The sequence below is a fragment of the Cryptomeria japonica genome, chromosome 8 (assembly GCF_030272615.1).
Source record: "Cryptomeria japonica chromosome 8, Sugi_1.0, whole genome shotgun sequence".
Taxonomy (NCBI): domain Eukaryota; kingdom Viridiplantae; phylum Streptophyta; class Pinopsida; order Cupressales; family Cupressaceae; genus Cryptomeria; species Cryptomeria japonica.
The window spans coordinates 605,613,419-605,634,035 of record NC_081412.1 but is presented as its reverse complement, the minus strand read 5'-3'; the positions used below and the strand labels follow the sequence as shown (position 1 = coordinate 605,634,035).

Sequence of the window (20,617 nt, the reverse complement as noted above, 5' to 3'; positions counted from 1 at the left end):
CAATACGTATTATATAATATAATAATATATTATTATATTATATAATATATTATTATATTATATATGTTATTTAAAAATAATTTAAGTGTTGAAATCGGATATCTGATTTTCTGAGACTTTTATATTTAGACAGTGACAGTCTTGTGAGTCATTTTTAACTCATGGGTCGCGCGAATTTGTCAAAATCCGATATCTGCTCCATTCGATATCTGGTTTTTTGACAAAAAATTGCTAAAAAATTGATTTAGAGGTAAGAAATTTGTCGTTTTGAATCATTTTCATTCATTTTTTGTATTTTTTGTGAATGTTTATTTGATTTTTCACTAGAAATATGGTTTTTTTTTTCATGGAAACTAGGTTTTTTTTAAATCAAATACCTAATTGTTTAAATTTGTTAACTAAATTTAATTGTTTACATTCAATTAGGTTAAAAATGGGAGATAACAATGAAAACACTGACCAACCACAACTGCAACAACCAAACCCTCATTTGCCAAACCCCCCCTCAATTCAAGATTTGATTGCACAAAATTTGAATGAATTGAGGGGGATTGCAGAAGTATATCGTAGGATCCCTCATCTAAACCCATTGTTTGATCCTCTCACGTCGATCGTAAAAAGTATGGAAGCCATGACTAAGGAGCATGATGCCACCCTTTTGTGGCGAGATTCTATGAAGGAAAAATATGCAGATGGCTTGTCATATAAGGATATCAAGGATCTTGAGATATCCAAAGCTGAAATTGCCTCATTGTTTGTCAATCCCCGTATTGGTTAGCCTGTAGATCCCAAAAAAAAAAACTTTCTATCAAATGGTGCATAAATGATGGGATTGTGAAAAACTTTTGGGATCGTTGGTGGATGGTTTTCGACAAACCACCTAACAACAATCTTGATATCCTCTTCTATTTCATAAAAAAATTGTATGCTGAGTTTGTTTTACAGAAACATGTGAACTACTTTGACATCCAACCTTTCCAGGGTGTAGGTTTAGGTATGCCCCAAAATAGACCTGGGGCAGTCAGAGTAGTCCAGGGCCCATATGTCCCCCCTCCTCCTATTGATCCCCCACCTACAGTTCAACATCTTGATATCATTTGTGAGGCGGCTTCACGGACCATATCGGCTATTCACTCTTTGAGTAGCCTTTTGGTTTCTCAGGCTGCGTCAATAGCTCAGCCTACTTTTGATGGTAGTGGTGCATTAGGTGGTGCTAACACATCATCCTCGGCTCCACACATATGCGTGCCACATAGTTGTGTCATGTGTGGGCATGTATGCTTGGCTCCAGTTGGATAGATCGTTGATCCTGCTGTGGACAATGCAGATTATGAGGTGCATGAGATGCATGATGCACCAGAGGTTATTACACAGACTGGAGGATACCCTGGGGAGTCCTCACATGCTAGAGGCGAGGAGGCACCGTCATCATACATTGATGATGTATTGGTAAGATTTGTGTTTTCACAGTTCATGTTATATTTTAATTAAATATTTATAAATTAGATAATATTAAGTACTAATTTTTATTTACATGGTCTATTTAAAAGTTGATGACCGAGGATGAGTTGAGACAGATTCAGGAGGGCACCTTGTCGGCCATTTCATTTGGCCTCGATAGCTTGATGGTACATATATTATTGCACCTAGTCGTTTGTATTTTATTGTACATACATGCTCATCATTTATATTTGTATTAATTAGATTATGTAGTAACTTGCATGTATATCTTATTTTACTCTTGTAGGGCACAAGCAGCACGAGTGCGGTGCATTGTGATCTAGGATCTGGTAGTGCAATTGGAGACAAGGGAAAGGTAATTGAATGCAAATATGATTGAATGAATAGTTTAAATAACTTATAGTGATTATACATGTCTAGACATAGATTGATAGTTTCATATACTTGTTGTGTATATATACAGAGAATCCTTGGCTTCACATCCTTGATGACTACACCCAGTATGCTTGAAGAAGAAGAAGAGATGCCTCGAGTAGATGTGTGTTTATTTTATTTTTTGATTAGTAGATATAATTTGTTATTATCAGTGACAATTCTATGCTAACTTGTATCAATGTCATGTTTCTAAACATATGTAGGTTGTTTATGAAAATATTCAAAACATACCTCCTCTACCGAAGACATACATCAAGAGTCCTGCAAAGCTGAAGAGAAAACGTGGAGATGAGGTAAATATGAATAGTTCAATTAAATAGTTCAATTTTATGTTAACTTTTTGAATGTGAATTATATAATATAACTAATATTAATCGTGGTTTGTTTTTCTTGTGCAGGATCCTTCAGAGCCGAGCAGTGCGGTGAAGAGGATCGATTTTGATGATCCATCAGCAACTTAGGATGTTATAGATAGTTTTGGGATGCTTACATGTCTATTTGGCATGTATATTTTGTATATGGACATACATTCACGTATTTAGACATACATTTTGTTTCAGTTGGTGTTTATGCCATATTTGTGTATGGACATACATTTGTAATCATTTGACATTTTTATATATACAAAAGTTGATATTCGATCATATAAATTGTTGCTCATCTGTGTGTGGTGTTATCATGGAAATCTTTAATCTTCATTCCAATAATTAACAATGGTTAATAATGGCTATTTAATGAACAATACAATTCATTTCATTTCATCGTAAGTGTTGTTTTTATAATGAACAATACAATTCATTTAATCAGCAATACAATAAAATTCATTCAATGAACAATAAAATTCATAAACAATATAATTCATTTAATGAACAATACCCTACACATGCTCCTATTTTGCCCCCCCACTCGATCGAACGCTCGAGGTCATACCCTACCGGCATGGTCCCTTGAGCACCCTAAGTGCTCAAAATTGTCAAACTTTGATGGGCCCTAACTCAGAATATGTGGCACCTGCGAATGATCCATTTGAACCTATAGGGCCATGAGAGGGGTCCCTACAAAAGACTATCTCGGTTTTTCAAGTTTCCCTACGATTTTATTAGGGCAGCAATTTTTCGGTTGGCAAAAAATCGTCAGTCTCACTCAATGGAATGTTGTCGCGTGGCCAATTTCTCATTCAGCTCATCACAATGACGAACGGTCAGCTCTGAAATGTCCAATTAGGCATAATTACCCTACGCATGCTCCTATTTTCCCCCCCACTTGATTGAACGCTCGAGGTCATACCCTACCAGTGTCGTCCCTTGAGTGCCCTAAGTGCTCAAAATTGTCAAACTTTGACGGGCCCTAACTCGGAATCTGTGACACCTGCAAATGATCTGTTTGAACCTACGGGCCATGAGAGGGGTCCCTACAAAATCCTATCTCAGTATTTCAAGTTTCCCTACGGTTTTATTAGGGAAGCAATTTTTCGGTTGGCAAAAAAATCGTCAATCTCCCTCAATGAAATGTTGTCGCCTGGTCAATTTCTCGTTCAGCTCGTCACGATGATGAACCATCGGCTCTAACATGTCCATTTAGGCATAATTAACCTACACATGCTCCTATTTTTCCCCCCCACTCGATCAAACTCTCGGGGTCATACACTACCGGCGTCGTCCCTTGAGTGCCCTAAGTGCTCAAAATTGTCAAACTTTGATGGGCCTTAACTCAGAATTTGTGGCACTTGTGAATGATCTGTTTGAACCTATGAGGCCATGAGAGGGGTCCCTACAAAAGCCTATCTCAGTATTTCAAGTTGCCCTACGATTTTATTAGGGCAGCAATTTTTTGGTTGGCGAAAAAATCATCAGTCTCACTCAATGGAATGTTGTTGCCTGGTCGATTTCTCATTCAGCTCGTCACGATGACGAACCGTTGGCTCTGACATGTCTAGTTAGGCATAATTACCCTACGCATGCTCCTATTTTTCCCCCCCACTTGATCAAACGCTCGGGGTCATACCTTACTGGCGTCGTCCCTTGAGCGCCCTAAGTGTTCAAAATTGTCAAACTTTGATGGGCCCTAACTCAGAATTTGTGGCACCTGCGAATGATCCATTTAAACCTATAGGGCCACGAGAGGGGTCCCTACAAAATCCTATCTCGGTATTTCAATTTGCCCTACGGTTTTATTAGGGCAGCAATTTTTTGGTTGGCAAAAAAATCATCAGTCTCACTCAATGGAATGTTGTCGCCTAGTCGATTTCTCGTTCAGCTCGTCATGATGATGAACCGTCAGCTCTGACATGTCTAGTTAGGCATAATTACCATACGCATGCTCCTATTTTCCCCCCCACTCGATCGAACACTCGGGGTCATACCCTACCGACGTCGTCCCTTGAGCGCCCTAAGTGCTCAAAATTGTCAAACTTTGATGGGCCCTAACTCAGAATCTGTGGTACCTACGAATGATCTGTTTGAACCTATGGGGCCACGAGAGGGGTCCCTACAAAATCCTATCTCGGTATTTCAAGTTGCCCTACGGTTTTATTAGGGCAGCAATTTTTTGGTTGGCGAAAAAATTGTCAGTCTCACTCAATGGAATGTTGTTGCCTGGTTGATTTCTCGTTCAGCTCATCGCAATGACAAACCGTCGGCTCTAACATGTCCATTTAGGCATAATTAACCTATGCATGCTCCTATTTTTCCCCCCCACTCGATCGAACGCTCGGGGTCATACCCTACCGGCGTCGTCCCTTGAGCGCCCTAAGTGCTCAAAATTGTCAAACTTTGACAGGCCCTAACTCGGAATCTGTGGCACCTGCGAACGATCCATTTGAACCTACAGGGCCACGAGAGGGGTCCCTACAAAAGCTTATCTCTGTATTTCAAGTTGCCCTATGGTTTTATTAGGGCAGCAATTTTTTGGTTGGCAAAAAAATCGTCAGTCTCACTCAATGGAATGTTGTCGCCTGGTCAATTTCTCGTTCAACTCGTCGCGATGACGAACCGTCGGCTCCAACATGTCTAGTTAGGCATAATTACCCTACGCATGCTCCTGCTTTCCCCCCCCCCCCCCACTCGATCCGATGCTCAGGGTCATACCCTATGCTTGTGATATCCATGAAGGGATATGAAGGGATATTTTGTAAACAATCAGAAACCTTTAATGATAATCAAGTTGAAGCCTTGAGATTTATGCAATATGGTTCAAGTCCAAAATTGTACCCTAAGAGCATTTTGATTTTACTTATGTCTTGTGTATTATAATAAATACCAATTTGCCAATGTGACATCTTCATATGAGAGAAAAGCTTCATTTTATCTCAATACAGTTGTACCTGTTTCATTATTAGAAAAAATAAATATACAAAGATCTGTTATTAGTATCCTCTAGATTATGGATTTGAATTGATGTTCTCAATTAGTTATTATCTGTTTAGCTTTTCTTCATAAGGCACAACCATCTAGTGGTTATCATATGAGGACAACCATCCATGAATTTCAAAGTAATTGATATTTATTCCTACACCTCACACTCATAAGATTAATAATAAAATGACATTTATGATTCATCAAATGCTGACAAAGTCTAATCAAAGTTCAACTTCAAGATGTATACAACATATGATATTCAACTTCAAGATGCATATAACTTACCATATTCAAGCTCATGCCAACCACCACTTGGATATTTTTATATGTCAATTAAAGTACAATTCATTTGTAACAGGGGCACACTCACAATCTGAAGTTGCAAAGCCCTGTGGGAAGCATCAAATTAGAAATTTATTAATCTGACTCATACTACTATCAAAATCATCAAAGATGCTACTGCTAGAGAACACCATGCTCCATTGAGGAGAGAATATTAGGTGCATCTGATGTCAGCATCTGAAAATGAAACAATGTTATTCAATTGCCAAAATCTAACTGACTTTATTTTATAAACCATTAATGAATAAAAATAGACAAGGTTACCTGAGTGAAAGTTTGATGACCACTTTGACTAGTAGGTGTTGATGTTGAAGGCCCAACATTAACCTATTTACCTGACTATCAATGTCAAATGTTTGATTCAATAGATCATCTGTCATGACAATTTGATCCACTGCAGATGTGTCCTGGCCACATGCATTTGAATCATCTTCATGATAATAAATACAACAAGACCCACAATTTAATCTCATTAATGCACAAAGGAATATGTACCGTCACCAAGAGAGGGTCTCGTCAACAATGAATGATCTAGCATGAACTTGTATTTTTAAGAATTGTTAGTCTACACATAAAATGCATGGATGAACATAACGGATTTATGATAATCACTTCAACTGAAATGCATGATAATAAATGAAAAGGTGGGATCATATACCATAAAAATATGTCCCTTCGAATTATATCAATAGAACCCACTATGTTGACGCAAAAATCATAATGTGATACTGTTGTATATCATCAAAAAATACCTTCATGAGCATAAAGGTTATGCGATAATTATATCATAAAAAATTATCAAATAGTGTTCTCTAATAACAAAAATTGTAAAGCTCATCGAATGCATGATAATAAGTCATGTTGCAAAAATACGTCCCTTCCAATTATATCGAGTGTACTCGCTATGTGCATGCAAAAACCGTGTTGCCAAAAAAAAACATTCATCAATAGACCTGCATTTTGAACACATCCTTAATATACACGTAACAAACTTGAACATTAAGGTTTAATGATCATTGTTTGAAATGAAATGCATGATAAAAAAATAAGGCACCATTAAAGACCTACTACTCAAGTGTGCCTGAAGGGTCATCTCTTTGTTTAAGAGTATCAAGTATTGCTTCATGATCAGTAGTAGTCAATGTCCATAGCTCTTTGGTCTTCAGTTTTGCTTGATGCTTCAACAACTTGACATTTGTAGCTATAATAAAGTGTGAATACATTATAATGGTTTTGTGTCTCTCATAGTCTTCAAATGCAGGTATGCCATTCTTTCTAATCATGTATGTTCACAACCAAGTTCCCACAACAACAACTGAACCTGTAGGATATGTGAACCCATCATCATCTGTCACTGGTTGTGTTAGCTTTTGTTTTCCCTATACACATCGTGCCAACCAATATTTTGATCTCTCTTCATTCCCTTGTGGTGCAACAACTGCAAAAACATGTCCTGGTTGTACAAGATCTAATAGACGATCATACTCAAGTGAACTTTCCATGTCATCATTTGACAAGGATATTGTTTGAGATAAAGGAGTTAGATAGTGGGGAACCCACATATCAACCCACTCACTTGACTCACACTGATCCCAATCACACCAAAGACAACTCTGACAAAAACAAGCCAACGCTCATGTCCAAATGGTCTATGTACTTGCATCTGAGCTAAGAAATGAATGCATCTTTGAAGAATCCTTAATTGTTGGACAATCCAATCTATCTCCCACTGTTCCCTCCTCAACCAACCAAAAGAATCTGCTTACTGCTGAATCAAGAGTACATCCATGTGACAATGCTAAACTTCACCAATCAACAATAGAACATGCATTAGAGAAATTTGCACCTGAAATCCTCAATTGCTCCTTAACTAGAGCTCTCTTCAAACATGCACCTGCTCCATCATGCTCTCCCTTCCCATGCCCTGCCTCAAAAAAACACCAAATATGAGGTATACGCCTCTCCACATGCATTCTACTCAACCAATAAAACATACACGCATTCTTGAATTGACCCATACAGTTAACTGACCATATTATATGTCGGTCAACTGCAATATCTTTCTCATGCAAGAACTCAAAAAAATTCTCGAAAGCATGTTGCACATACTTGAAGGAGTGTGATCTATCATCGCTCATATAAAAATGATACTCCCTGATTATCTTCCTATCCTCTTCTGTACTATCAGGAGCATGTCTATATGTAATGTGAACAAAAATAGCAATCTGGACTGAATTGTAGTACTGAGACTGTACCTCATTCTGTGGTTGCAATGTATAGTTCTCTGCAAAATCAACCACCGATACAATAGTGCCAATTAGGAAAGAGTTCTTACACATCCTGAATTGTTGTTCCAACCACTAAGACCTATGGGTGTGCCTTGCATACTTGTAGAAAATATTTTCCTTAAAATCCAAAATAAAATCAGCAATACTCACTTCTCTTGAGACTAATTCCCATCTAGAATCTTCACCTCCACTCTTCACAGTATATTTCACTATCTTGTATATTTTTTTCTCAACATAATTATTTCCAAACTCGTGTTCGCTGCCCTCATGAAAACATGAAACAAACTTTGACAACCCACCACATTCTGAGCACTTCTCATTCAAACAATAATTTCTATAGAAATAGCAACCATCATCTCTAGGGCATAAAAATAGATCTTGCAAGTCTCTTGATGATCTCGGAAATAACATTGCACCACACTCCTGCAACATCTCATTAGTATGCATCGTAGAATGAATATGACATAAAAGTTCATGGTACATTGAAAACTCCACATGGTACTTGTAACAATAGGTATTGCGAATCTTAAGAGGAACACAATAAAATGGTTTCAAAGATTCAAAGGCCCTTTGTGATATTTGCAAAGTTGGATGTAATTCACAAAAAAATTTGTACAACATTGTTTGGCTTGATTCCAAGAAATGTTTGGGATGCGATGTGCGGTCTCGGTTGTCGATTCTTAATTTCAAAATGTCCTTTACATTGGGTGACACTCTAGAATTAGAGTGCCAAAATTGTTGAATCTCTTCCTTCACATTGTTAGTCAACTTTCTATCAACACATGGAAGCCTCCCACCAAATGCCCATGTATCTTGTTGAAGTGGATCGTCAAGTCTTTGTCTTCGTGCAAGTGCTCTATCCAAAGTTTTACGGTTTATGTTAAAATCAACACAAGTTTGTCTCATTTGATGAGCCTTCCTCAATTGATGGCTTACTAAGGAGGTTGTAATCACTCTTCGAGTGTCTCTCTTATCTCTTTCTTTGGTATTCTTTCCAATAGAATTGAGAGAATCAAATAGATTTTTTGCAATAATAGAATTTCTCTCCGTTTTCTTGTTCATATGAATCTTCAATTTGTGTAGCAATGGTCTCATCTTTATCATCTTTAGCAATTGAACAAAGAGTTGGCATTGCTTCGTCAATGTCTTATTGCTAAAATTTTGGTTGAAAAGTTTTGTATCCCACAACCGAACGGTTCTTGTTGACCTCTTGCCTTCAAGATTCACAATAATGTTCTCATTGATTTCAAATAACCATTTTGGTGTTCTTGAAGGTCTTGGATTTGGAATTTGTCTTTCATCCATGAGAGGGTCTTCATTTCTAAAGTAATTAGGTGTTACATATGGTTCACTTGGTGAGGCAATTCCACCTTCAATGTTAAAGTTTTCCACATTTTCACCTCCTATGTCAAAATTTTCCACATGTTGAGTATTTTCATTATCACTTTCAACATTTTCAAATTTTTTAATATTTTCACTTTCAAAATCTACATTTTCATTTTCAATAACTTGTGGCACATTTTCCACATGTTGAGCATTTTCATTATCACTTTCAACATTTTCAATATTTTCACTTTCAAAATCTACATTTTCATTTTCAATAACTTGTGTCACATTTTCAATTTCAATTTCCTCTTCAGTTGAAGTAACATTAGCAATATTTAACATACCTTGTCTTCTCCTCCTATGACATTCTCTATCTCTTTCTCTATACACTTCAACTTGGTCATTTGAAAGTTTTCTTTTGTGTTTAGACTTTCGACGACTACTACTCCCAATTTCCCTCCACACATATGCTCCTTCGTGATTGACAATGTAAGTTTTCACTTTAAGAATCTCCCAAAAGCACTAATTTGTCTCTAGCTGTCTGCAACCCCATGATCGTCGACAGAAAAAATAGGACCCAGACTGTCGGCCCTTGGAATCAACAGAATGGCCCACAAACCCTTTTTTTTTTGGTTTTTAGTACCAAAATCGGATATCCGATAAAATCCGATATCCGATTTTATCAGATATCCGAATTTATCGGATATCCGATTTTAGTACAAAAATATGTGGTCTCCAAAAAAAATTCCCGTTGCCGCCATTTACAAACTAAATTGCCACATGGTAGAAATCTGATATCCGATTAAATCGGATATCGGATTTTATTGGTCATATTTTAGAGAGAGAGAGAGAGGAGGAGGAGAGGGAGAGAGGGAGAGAGAGAGAGAGAGAGAGAGGAGGAGAGGGAGAGAGGGAGAGGGAGAGAGAGAGAGAGAGAGAGAGAGAGAGAGAGAGAGAGAGATAGAGAGGGAGAGAGAGAGAGGAGAGGGAGAGAGAGAGAGAGAGAGGAGGAGAGAGAGAGAGAGAAAGAGAGAGAGAGAGGGGGAGAGAGAGAGAGGAAGAGAGAGGAGGAGGAGAGGGAGAGAGGGAAAGAGAGAGAGAGGAGGAGAGGGAGAGAGAGAGAGAGAGGAGAGGGAGAGAGGGGGAGAGAGAGAGGAGGAGAGGGAGAGAGGGAGAGAGAGAGGAGGAGAGGGAGAGAGGGAGAGAGAGAGAAAGAGAGAGAGAGAGAGAGGAGGAGAGGGAGAGAGGGAGAGAGAGAGAGAGAGAGAGAAAGAGAGAGGAGGAGAGGGAGAGAGGGAGAGAGAGAGAGAGAGGAGAGGGGGAGAGAGAGAGAGAGAGAGACACACACACACACACACACATACACACAATATGACCCCTAACGACATGATTTGGTGTCTTAAGGGGTCCGATGGTGTCGTTAGGGGTCATATGGTGTCCATAGGGGTCATATGGTATCCCATGAACCCTTATGACCTCTTAGGACACCATATGACCCCTAATGACACCATATTGGGTCTCTTTGGGTCATATTGTGTCCTAAGGGGTCATATTGTGTCTTAAGGGGTCCTATGGTGTCCCAAGACACCATATGACCCCTATGGACACCATATGATCCCTAACGACACCATAGGACCCCTTAAGAAACCAAATCATGTCGCTAGCACTCATATTGTGTCCTATGATCCCGTACGACACAATATGATCCCTAACGACATGATTTGGTGTCTTAAGGGATCCTATGGTGTCGTTAGGGGTCATATGGTGTCCATAGGGGTCATATAGTGTCCTGGGACACCATAGGACCCCTTAAGACACAATATGACCCCTAACGACACAATATGACCCAAAGCGACCCAATATGGTGTCATTAGGGGTCATATGGTGTCCTAAGAGGTCATAAGGGTTCATGGGACACCATATGACCCCTATGGACACCATATGACCCCTAACAACACCATAGGACCCCTTAAGACACCAAATAATATTGTTAGGGATCATATTGTGTCGTACGGGGTCGTAGGACACAATATGACCCCTAACGACATGATTTGGTGTCTTAAGGGGTCATATGGTGTCGTTAGGGGTCATATGGTGTCGTTAGGTGTCGTATGGTGTCTTGGGACACCATAGGACCCCTTAAGACACAATATGACCCCTAACAACACAACATGACCCCTAACGACACAATATGACCTAAAGCAACCCAATATGGTGTCATTAGGGGTCATATGGTGTCCTAAGAGGTCATAAGGGTTCATGGGACACCATATGACCCCTATAGACACCATATTACCCCTAACGACACCATCGGACCCCTTAAGACACCAAATCATGTCGTTAGGGGTCATATTGTGTCCTACGACCCTGTAAGACACAATATGACCCCTAATGTTATGATTTGGTGTGTTAAGGGGTCCTATGGAATCGTTAGGGATCATATGGTGTCTTGTGACACCATAAGACCCCTTAAGACACCAAATTGTTTCGTTAGGTGTCATATTGTGTCCTACGACCCCGTAAGACACAATATGACCCCTAACAACATGATTTGGTGTCTTAAGGGGTCCTATGGTGTCGTTAGGGGTCATATGGTGTCCATAGGGGTCATATGGTGTCTTGGGACACCATAGGACCCCTTAGGACACAATATGACCCCTAACGACATGATTTGGTGTCTTAAGGGGTCTGATGGTGTCGTTAGGGGTCATATTGTGTCCTATGAACCCTTATGACCTCTTAGGACACCATATGACCCCTAATGACACCATATTGGGTCGCTTTGGGTCATATTGTGTCCTAAGGGGTCATATTGTGTCTTAAGGGGTCCTATGGTGTCCCAAGACACCATATGACCCCTATGGACACCATATGACCCCTAACGACACCATAGGACCCCTTAAGAAACCAAATCATGTCGTTAAGGGTCATATTGTGTCCTACGACCCGGTACGACACAATATGATCCCTAACGACATGATTTGGTGTCTTAAGGGGTCCTATGGTGTCGTTAGGGGTCATATAGTGTCTTGGGACACCACAGGACCCCTTAGAACACAATATGACCCCTAAAGACACAATATGATCCAAAGCGACCCAATATGGTGTCATTAGGGGTCATATGGTGTCTTAAGGGGTCCTATGGTGTCCCAAGACACCATATGACCCCTATGGACACCATATGACCCCTAACAACACCATAGGACCCCTTAAGACACCAAATCATATCGTTAGGGATCATATTGTGTCGTACAGGGTCGTAGGACACAATATGACCCCTAACGACATGATTTGGTGTCTTAAGGGGTCCTATGGTGACGTTAGGGGTCATATGGTGTCCATAGGGGTCATATGGTGTCTTGGGACACCATAGGACCCCTTAAGACACAATATGACCCCTAACGACACAATATGACCCAAAGCGACCCAATATGGTGTCATTAAGGGTCATATGGTGTCTTAAGGGGTCCTATGGTGTCCCAAGACACCATACGACCCCTATGGACACCATATGACCCCTAACAACACCATATGACCCCTTAAGACACCAAATCATATCGTTAGGGATCATATTGTGTCGTACAGGGTCGTAGGACACAATATGACCCCTAACGACATGATTTGGTGTCTTAAGGGGTCCTATGGTGTCGTTAGGTGTCATTTGGTGTCCATAGGGGTCGTATGGTGTCTTGGGACACCATAGGACCCCTTTAGACACAATGTCACCCAAAGCAACCCAATATGGTGTCATTAGGAGTCATATGTTGACTTAAGGGGTCCTATGGTGTCCCAAGACACCATATCACCCCTATGGACACCATATGACCCCTAACGACACCACAGGACCCCTTAAGACACCAAATAATATCGTTAGGGATCATATTGTGTTGTACGGGGTCGTAGGACACAATATGACCCCTAACGACATGATTTGGTGTCTTATGGGGTCATATGGTGTCGTTAGGGGTCATATGGTGTCTTGGGACACCATAGGACCCCTTAAGACACAATATGACCCCTAACGACACAATATGACCCAAAGCGACCCAATATGGTGTCATTAGGGGTCATATGGTGTCCTAAGAGGTCACAAGGGTTCATGGGACACCATATGACCCCTATGGACACCATATGACCCCTAACGACACCAGGGGACCCCTTAAGACACCAAATCATGTCGTTAGGGGTCATATTATGTCCTACGACCCCGTAAGACACAATATGACCCCTAATGTTATGATTTGGTGTCTTAAGCAGTCCTATGGTGTCGTTAGGGATCATATGGTGTCTTGTGACACCAGAAGACCCCTTAAGACACCAAATTGTGTTGTTAGGGGTCATATTGTGTCCTACGACCCCGTAAGACACAATATGACCCCTAACGACATGATTTGGTGTCTTAAGGGGTCCTATGGTGTCGTTAGGGGTCATATGGTGTCCATAGGGGTCATATGGTGTCTTGGGACAAAATAGGATCCCTTAGGACACAATATGACCCCTAAGGACATGATTTGGTGTCTTAAGGGGTTCATGGTGTCGTTAGAGGTCATATGGTGTCCATAGGGGTCATATGGTGTCCCATGAACCCTTATGACCTCTTAGGACACCATATGACCCCTAATGACACCATATTGGGTCGCTTTGAGTCATATTGTGTCCTAAGGGGTCATATTGTGTCCTAAGGGGTCCTATGGTGTCCCAAGACACCATATGACCCCTACGGACACCATAGGACCCCTAACGACACCGTAGGACCCCTTAAGACACCAAATCATGTCGTTAGGGGTCATATGGTGTCTTAAGGGGTCATAGACCACAATATGACCCCTTAGGACATAATATGACCCAAAGCGACCCAATATGGTGTCATTAGGGGTCATATGGTGTCCTGAGAGGTCATAAGGGTTCATGGGACATCATATCACATAACTATCATTAGGGGTCATAGTTATGGGTCGTAAGACACAATATGATCCCTAACGACATGATTTGGTGTCTTAAGGGGTCCTATGGTGTCCCAAGACACCATATGATCCCTAACGACATGATTTGGTGTACACCGTAGGTTCCCTTAAAACACCAAATTATGTCGTTAGGGGTCATATGGTGTCGTTAGGGGTCATATGGTGTCTTGGGAAACCATAGGACCCCTTAAGACACAATATGACCTCTAATGACACAATATGACCCAAAGAAACCCAATATGGTGTCCTTAGGGGTCATATGGTGTTCTAAGAGGTCATAAGGGTTCATGAGACACCATATGACCCCTATGGACACCATATGACCCCTAACGACACCATCGGACCCCTTAAGACACCAAATCATGTCGTTAGGTTGCATATTATGTCCTACGACCCTATAAGACACAATATGAACCCTAATGTTATGATTTGGTGTCTTAAGGGGTCCTATGGTGTCGTTAGGGATCATATGGTGTCTTGTAACACCATAAGACCCCTTAAGACAACAAATTGTGTCATTAGGAGTCATATTGTGTCCTATGACCCCGTAAGACACAATAGGACCCCTAACGACATGATTTGGTGTCTTAAGGGGTCCTATGGTGTGGTTAGGGGTCATATGGTGTCCATAGGGGTTATATGGTGCCTTGGGACACCATAGGACCCCTTAGGACACAATATGACCCCTAACGACATGATTTGGCGTCTTAAGGGGTCTCATGGTGTCATTAGGGGTCATATGGTGTCCCATGAACCCTTATGACCTCTTAAGACACCATATGACCCCTAATGACACCATATTGGGTCGCTTTGGGTCATATTGTGTCCTAAGGGGTCATATTGTGTCTTAAGGGGTCCTATGGTGTCCCAAGACACCATATGACCCCTATGGACACCATATGACCCCTAAAAACACCATAGGACCCCTTAAGAGACCAAATCATGTCGTTAGGGGTCATATTGTGTCCTACGACCCCGTACGACACAATATGATCCCTAACAACATGATTTGGTGTCTTAAGGGGTCCTATGGTGTCATTAGGGGTCATATAGTGTGTTGGGACACCATAGGACCCCTTAAGACACAATATGACCCCTAACGACACAATATGACCCAAAACGACAAAATATGGTGTCATTAGGGGTCATATGGTGTCTTAAGGGGTCCTATGGTGTCCCAAGACAACATATGACCCCTATGGACACCATATGACACCTAACAACACCATAGGACCCCTTAAGACACCAAATCATATTGTTAGGGATCATATTGTGTTGTACGGGGTCGTAGGACACAATATGACCCCTAATGACATGATTTGGTGTCTTAAGGGGTCCTATGGTGTCGTTAGGTGTCATATGGTGCCCATAGGTGTCATATGGTGTCTTGGGACACCATAGGACCCCTTAAGACACAATATGACCCCTAATGACACAATATGACCCAAAGCAACCCAATATGGTGTCATTAGGGGTCATATGGTGTCTTAAGCTATCCTATGGTGTCCCAAGACACCATATGACCCCTAACGACACCATAGGAGCCCTTAAGACACCAAATCATATCGTTAGGGATCATATTGTGTCGTAAAAGGTTGTAGGACACAATATGACCCCTAACGAAATGATTTGGTGTCTTAAGGGGTCCTATGGTGTCGTTAGGGGTCATATGGTGTCCATAGGGGTCATATGGTGTCTTGGGACACCATAGGACCCCTTAAGACACAATATGACCCCAAACGACACAATATGACCCAAAGCGACCCACTATGGTGTCATTAGGGGTCATATGGTGTCTTAATGGGTCCTATGGTGTCCCAAGACACCATACGACCCTTATGGACACCATATGACCCCTAACGACACCATAGGACCCCTTAAGACACCAAATAATATCTTTTGGGATCATATTGTGTCGTATGGGATCGTAGGACACAATATGACCCCTAATGACATGATTTGGTGTCTTAAGGGGTCATATGGTGTCGTTAGGGGTCATATGGTGCCCATAGGGGTCATATGTTGTCTTGGGACACCATAGGACCCCTCAAGACACAATATGACCCCTAACGACACAATATGACCCAAAGCGACCCAATATGTTGTCATTAGGGGTCATAGGGTGTCCTAAGAGGTCACAAGGGTTCATGGGACACCATATGACCCCTATGGACACCATATGACCCCTAACGACACCATCAGATGCCTTAAGACACCAAATCATGTCGTTAGGGGTCATATTATGTCCTACAACCCCATAAGACACAATATGACCCCTAATGTTATGATTTGGTGTCTTAAGGGGTCTTATGGTGTCGTTAGGGATCATATGGTGTCTTGTGACACCGTAAGACCCCTTAAGACACCAAATTGTGTCGTTAGGGGTCATATTGTGTCCTATGACCCCGTAAGACAAAATATGACCCCTAACGACATGATTTGGTGTCTTAAGGGGTCCTATGGTGTCGTTAGGGGTCATATGGTGTCCATAGGGGTCATATGGTGTCTTGGGACACCATAGGACCCCTTAGGACATAATATGACCCCTAACGATATGATTTGGTGTCTTAAGGGGTTCGATGGTGTCGTTAGGGGTCATATGGTGTCCATAGGGGTCATATGTTGTCCTATGAACCCTTATGACCTCTTAGGACACCATATGACCCCTAATGACACCATATTGGGTCACTTTGGGTCATATTGTGTCCTAAGGGGTCATATTGTGTCCTAAGGGGTCCTATGGTGTCCCAAGACACCATATGACCCCTACGGACACCATAGGACCCCTAATGACACCATAGGACCCCTTAAGACACCAAATCATGTTGTTAGGGATCATATGGTGTCCTAAGGGGTCATAGACGACAATATGACCCCTTAGGACATAATATGACCCAAAGCAACCCAGTATGGTGTCATTAGGGGTCATATGGTGTCTTGAGAGGTCATAAGGGTTCATGGGACACCATATCACATAACTATAATTAGGGGTCATAGTTATGGGTTGTAAGACACAATATGATCCCTAACGACATGATTTGGTGTCTTAAGGGGTCCTATGGTGTCCCAAGACACCATATGACCCCTAACGACACCATAGGTCCCCTTAAGACACCAAATTATGTCGTTAGGGGTCATATGGTCTCTCTCTCTCTCTCTCTCCTTCTCTCTCTCTCTCTCCTCCTCTCTCTCTCTCTCTCCCTCCCTCTCCTTCTCTCTCTCTCTCTCTCTCTCTCTCTCTCTCTCTCTCTCTCTCCCCCTCCCTCTCTCCCTCTCCTCCCTCTACCTCTCTCCCTCCCTCTCTCTCTCTCCCTCTCCTCCTCTCTCTCTCCCTCTCCCTCTTTCCCCCCCCTCTCTCTCTCTCTCCCTCTCTCTCTCTTTCTCCCTCTCCCTCTCTCTCTCTCTCTCTCTCTCTCTCTCTCTCTCTCTCTCTGTCTCTCTCTCTCTCTCTCTGTCTGTCTGTCTATCTGTCTGTCTGTCTGTCTGTCTGTCTGTCTCTCTCTCTCTCTCTCTCCCTCTTTAAAATATGACTAATAAAATCCGATATCCGATTGAATCAGATATCGGATTTCTACCATGTGGCAGTTTACTTCATAAATGGTGGCAAAGGGAAATTTATCAGGGACCGCAAATTTTTGTACAAAAATCAGATATCAGATAAAATCCGATATCCAATTTTATCCGATATCCGATTTTTGTACTCAAATTTTCAAATTTCAAATTTCGGCTCGGGAATGCTTTGGTATTAGGCTTGGAAGTTACAAGCTTGGAAAGTCAACAGAAAAAACGTGTTTTTCAATATTCCCTGGTTTTCCAGACTTTACACTGGTGGCTGATGACTTTTTTTGTAGCCAAAATTGATAAAACAAAAAGGGTTTTTTAAGGACGTTCCTAGCTTTCCAACAACATAAGGCTTGTATTATTTTGACTTTAGTAAATAATTATTATTTATTTTCTAATTGAATTCTGACAATAGTCCTGATTGATTTACTGATTGAAAAACACTCATAACTTTCAAATGGTATAACATTTTTTGAAACCAAAACATGCGTCACATCCTATGCTTTGTCTATTATAGGGAAAAATTAAAAAAAATTAAATTTCATAAGGTTTTGACCAAGTTAAGGTGGTCAGACGTAGGAGTTTCTGAATTTCTGAAAAGCTGTAGTAAAAAAATCATAAATAATTATTTAATTCATAAAAAATTTAAAAAAAATATGTGTCACATCTGGACATGAGTCTAATACTTATATTATAAATATTATAAAAAAATATTAAGATTTGATTTTGATTAGGGTGGTCAGACATACGTCTACTTCTTATTTTTTTCCTGAAATTTTAGTACCACTGCATTGAAATTTGAAATTTTCATCAAATAAGATTTTTTTTTTCCAAAAAACAACTAGTAGATTAGAAACTACATTCAATTTTCTATATATTCCCTTCTTACATATTTTAAAAATAATGTTCACAACTTATTCAAATTTTCATGTCAAGTTGCATAACTCTGATTTTTCTGAAATTTCATTGCCACTTAAGGGCCTGTTTTGGCACACCATGATCCTGCACATATCCTTATCTTATCTAATAAGTCAACACAATAAATGTTAAGAGCTGACCCATTACCAATTAAAGTACCTCTTATATTTGTTCATAAATTCAAGGAGTACTCATAAGTGCATCATCTCTATTTTTTACCTCTATAGAAGGTAATTAATCTTGTGAGGATGTGATATCATTTTTTTTAGAAGAAGGATATAGAACCAAAATTTTTAAGGCTTCTTGGATAAACTTATGATATAAAGGTGAAGTTTAAATCATGTCCCAAAGGGAAATCTTAGCTAAGATATCATGAATCTTCTCAACAAGATTATGTTCCTTATAAACATGTTTCTTAGCATGAGGGAAGGAAGGTAGGGAGGTGAAAAGAATATTGGGATCTTTCTTTTTGGCACAAGTATTAAATGAGTGATGTAGTTCAAAACCATATTTTTGTTCTAGTTGCCTTTCCATATTACTTCTTTCACATATGGATTTTGTAGCTTGTAGGATATTAGAAGGTTTTTTAGTTCTAGGATTCTCATAACTAGAAAGATGGACAGTATTGACTTTATTAGGCTCTTTTCTCTCTAAAGATACATCTTGAGAAGGGAGAGCATCAAGGAAATTGTTAATAATTTCATCTTCTTTCTCCATGGTTTCTTTATGGTTAAGAAAAGCTTTAGGAGAAGGACAAACATAACTCATTAATTCTCCATATCTAGTGGGAAATTCATTGATTTGATAAGAGGGTATGTTATCACTAGGAAAAGTAGTGACAATATCATTCACATGCATTGAATGGCCTTCATGGGGGAGGTGCATTTTAGGAGGAAGATGAACATCATTATCCAAGTATTCATGCTTAGGAAGGAGATCTTTGAAAGAAGTGTTCATAATCTCTTCTTGCACCAACACGCCCTCATTGGTAAGATCAAATTTGCGAGAGGATAACTCAATATCCATCAACACATTTTCTCTAGGAAAGGTACCATGTATGGAAGGTAAGGTAACACTAAGGAATGTGTTTATTATATGCTCATTTTCCTCTTGTTAGCATTGCATTATGTGTTTCCATCGATGTAAAATTATTTGGTTCAGATTAAGTCCAGATATGGTATGATGAGAAGGAGTGTTTGATTTATGTATGTTGTGCACTTGAAGGTTTCTCGGTTTCATTGAATGCGTTTGGTATCTCGGAAGATGTTTTTCTATATTATTTTTGGGTCTGGTGTGACCCAAAGCTGGGGGCCTTAGACCAAATATTGATATTGCATAGTGTGCGGATGCATTTTAGGTCCGACCTTGGTGATGTATGTAGCATGTTGATGTGTTTGAGGAGGAACAGTGTGATATGGTTCACTTTTCATTCCATGCCACCACCATAATGTTTAATAGAGAACTATTTTAGATCCCTATATTAGCTGACATTAAAAATTATAATTTTTAGAGATAGCATATATTAGAGCTTGATTTGATGATTCAACATATGTCTTTTTATGTTGAAGACCTACAAGATTGAAGGAATCTAGTGATTGTGTGAGATATTTACTGGAAGCAATTTTGGTAGTACAAACTATTTTTTCTTATGGTGGATTCTCTTTGTCCTTCTTTCTTCTTTGGAAGTGAGCCTTTTAGGGAATTGAGCCTATCTTTCGTGAGCATATTGGTAGTGAGCCTTTCATGACAATGATCCTTCCTACAATGAGTACATTGGTAGTGAGCCACCCATTGTAAAAATCACCTTAACTGGTGTTTATATATTGATAATTAACATTTTATGTGGTTTTTCCCTTCTTTGGTTTTTCATGTAAATTCTAGTGTTTTTGGTGTCTAATCTAAATTTTGCATGTGTTTCCTAATTTTGTTAATTCTACTTAATATTCCAGATCTATGCATTAATCTT

At 40.1% G+C, this 20,617-nt stretch overlaps 1 protein-coding gene across 1 annotated transcript; it reads left to right on the top strand.

Moving 5' to 3' along the window:
* The first annotated feature begins 1,344 nt into the window (after positions 1 to 1,344).
* LOC131857288 (uncharacterized) lies at positions 1,345 to 2,425 on the top strand. The gene is made up of 5 exons (XM_059209562.1): positions 1,345 to 1,449; positions 1,551 to 1,628; positions 1,748 to 1,816; positions 2,100 to 2,189; positions 2,295 to 2,425. Exons 1-5 carry the CDS (start codon positions 1,345 to 1,347, stop codon positions 2,355 to 2,357), a joined length of 405 nt encoding a protein of 134 aa, XP_059065545.1. The 3' UTR covers positions 2,358 to 2,425.
* Positions 2,426 to 20,617: the final 18,192 nt, after the last annotated feature.

Bases quoted from the DNA above. Each gene is read 5' to 3' on its own strand.
- LOC131857288 (XM_059209562.1), top strand. From the start codon at position 1,345: ATGCATGATGCACCAGAGGTTATTACACAGACTGGAGGATACCCTGGG. The intron at 1,450-1,550 runs GTAAGATTTGTG...TCTATTTAAAAG, and splicing joins CATACATTGATGATGTATTG to TTGATGACCGAGGATGAGTT. The intron at 1,817-2,099 runs GTAATTGAATGC...AAACATATGTAG, and splicing joins CAATTGGAGACAAGGGAAAG to GTTGTTTATGAAAATATTCA.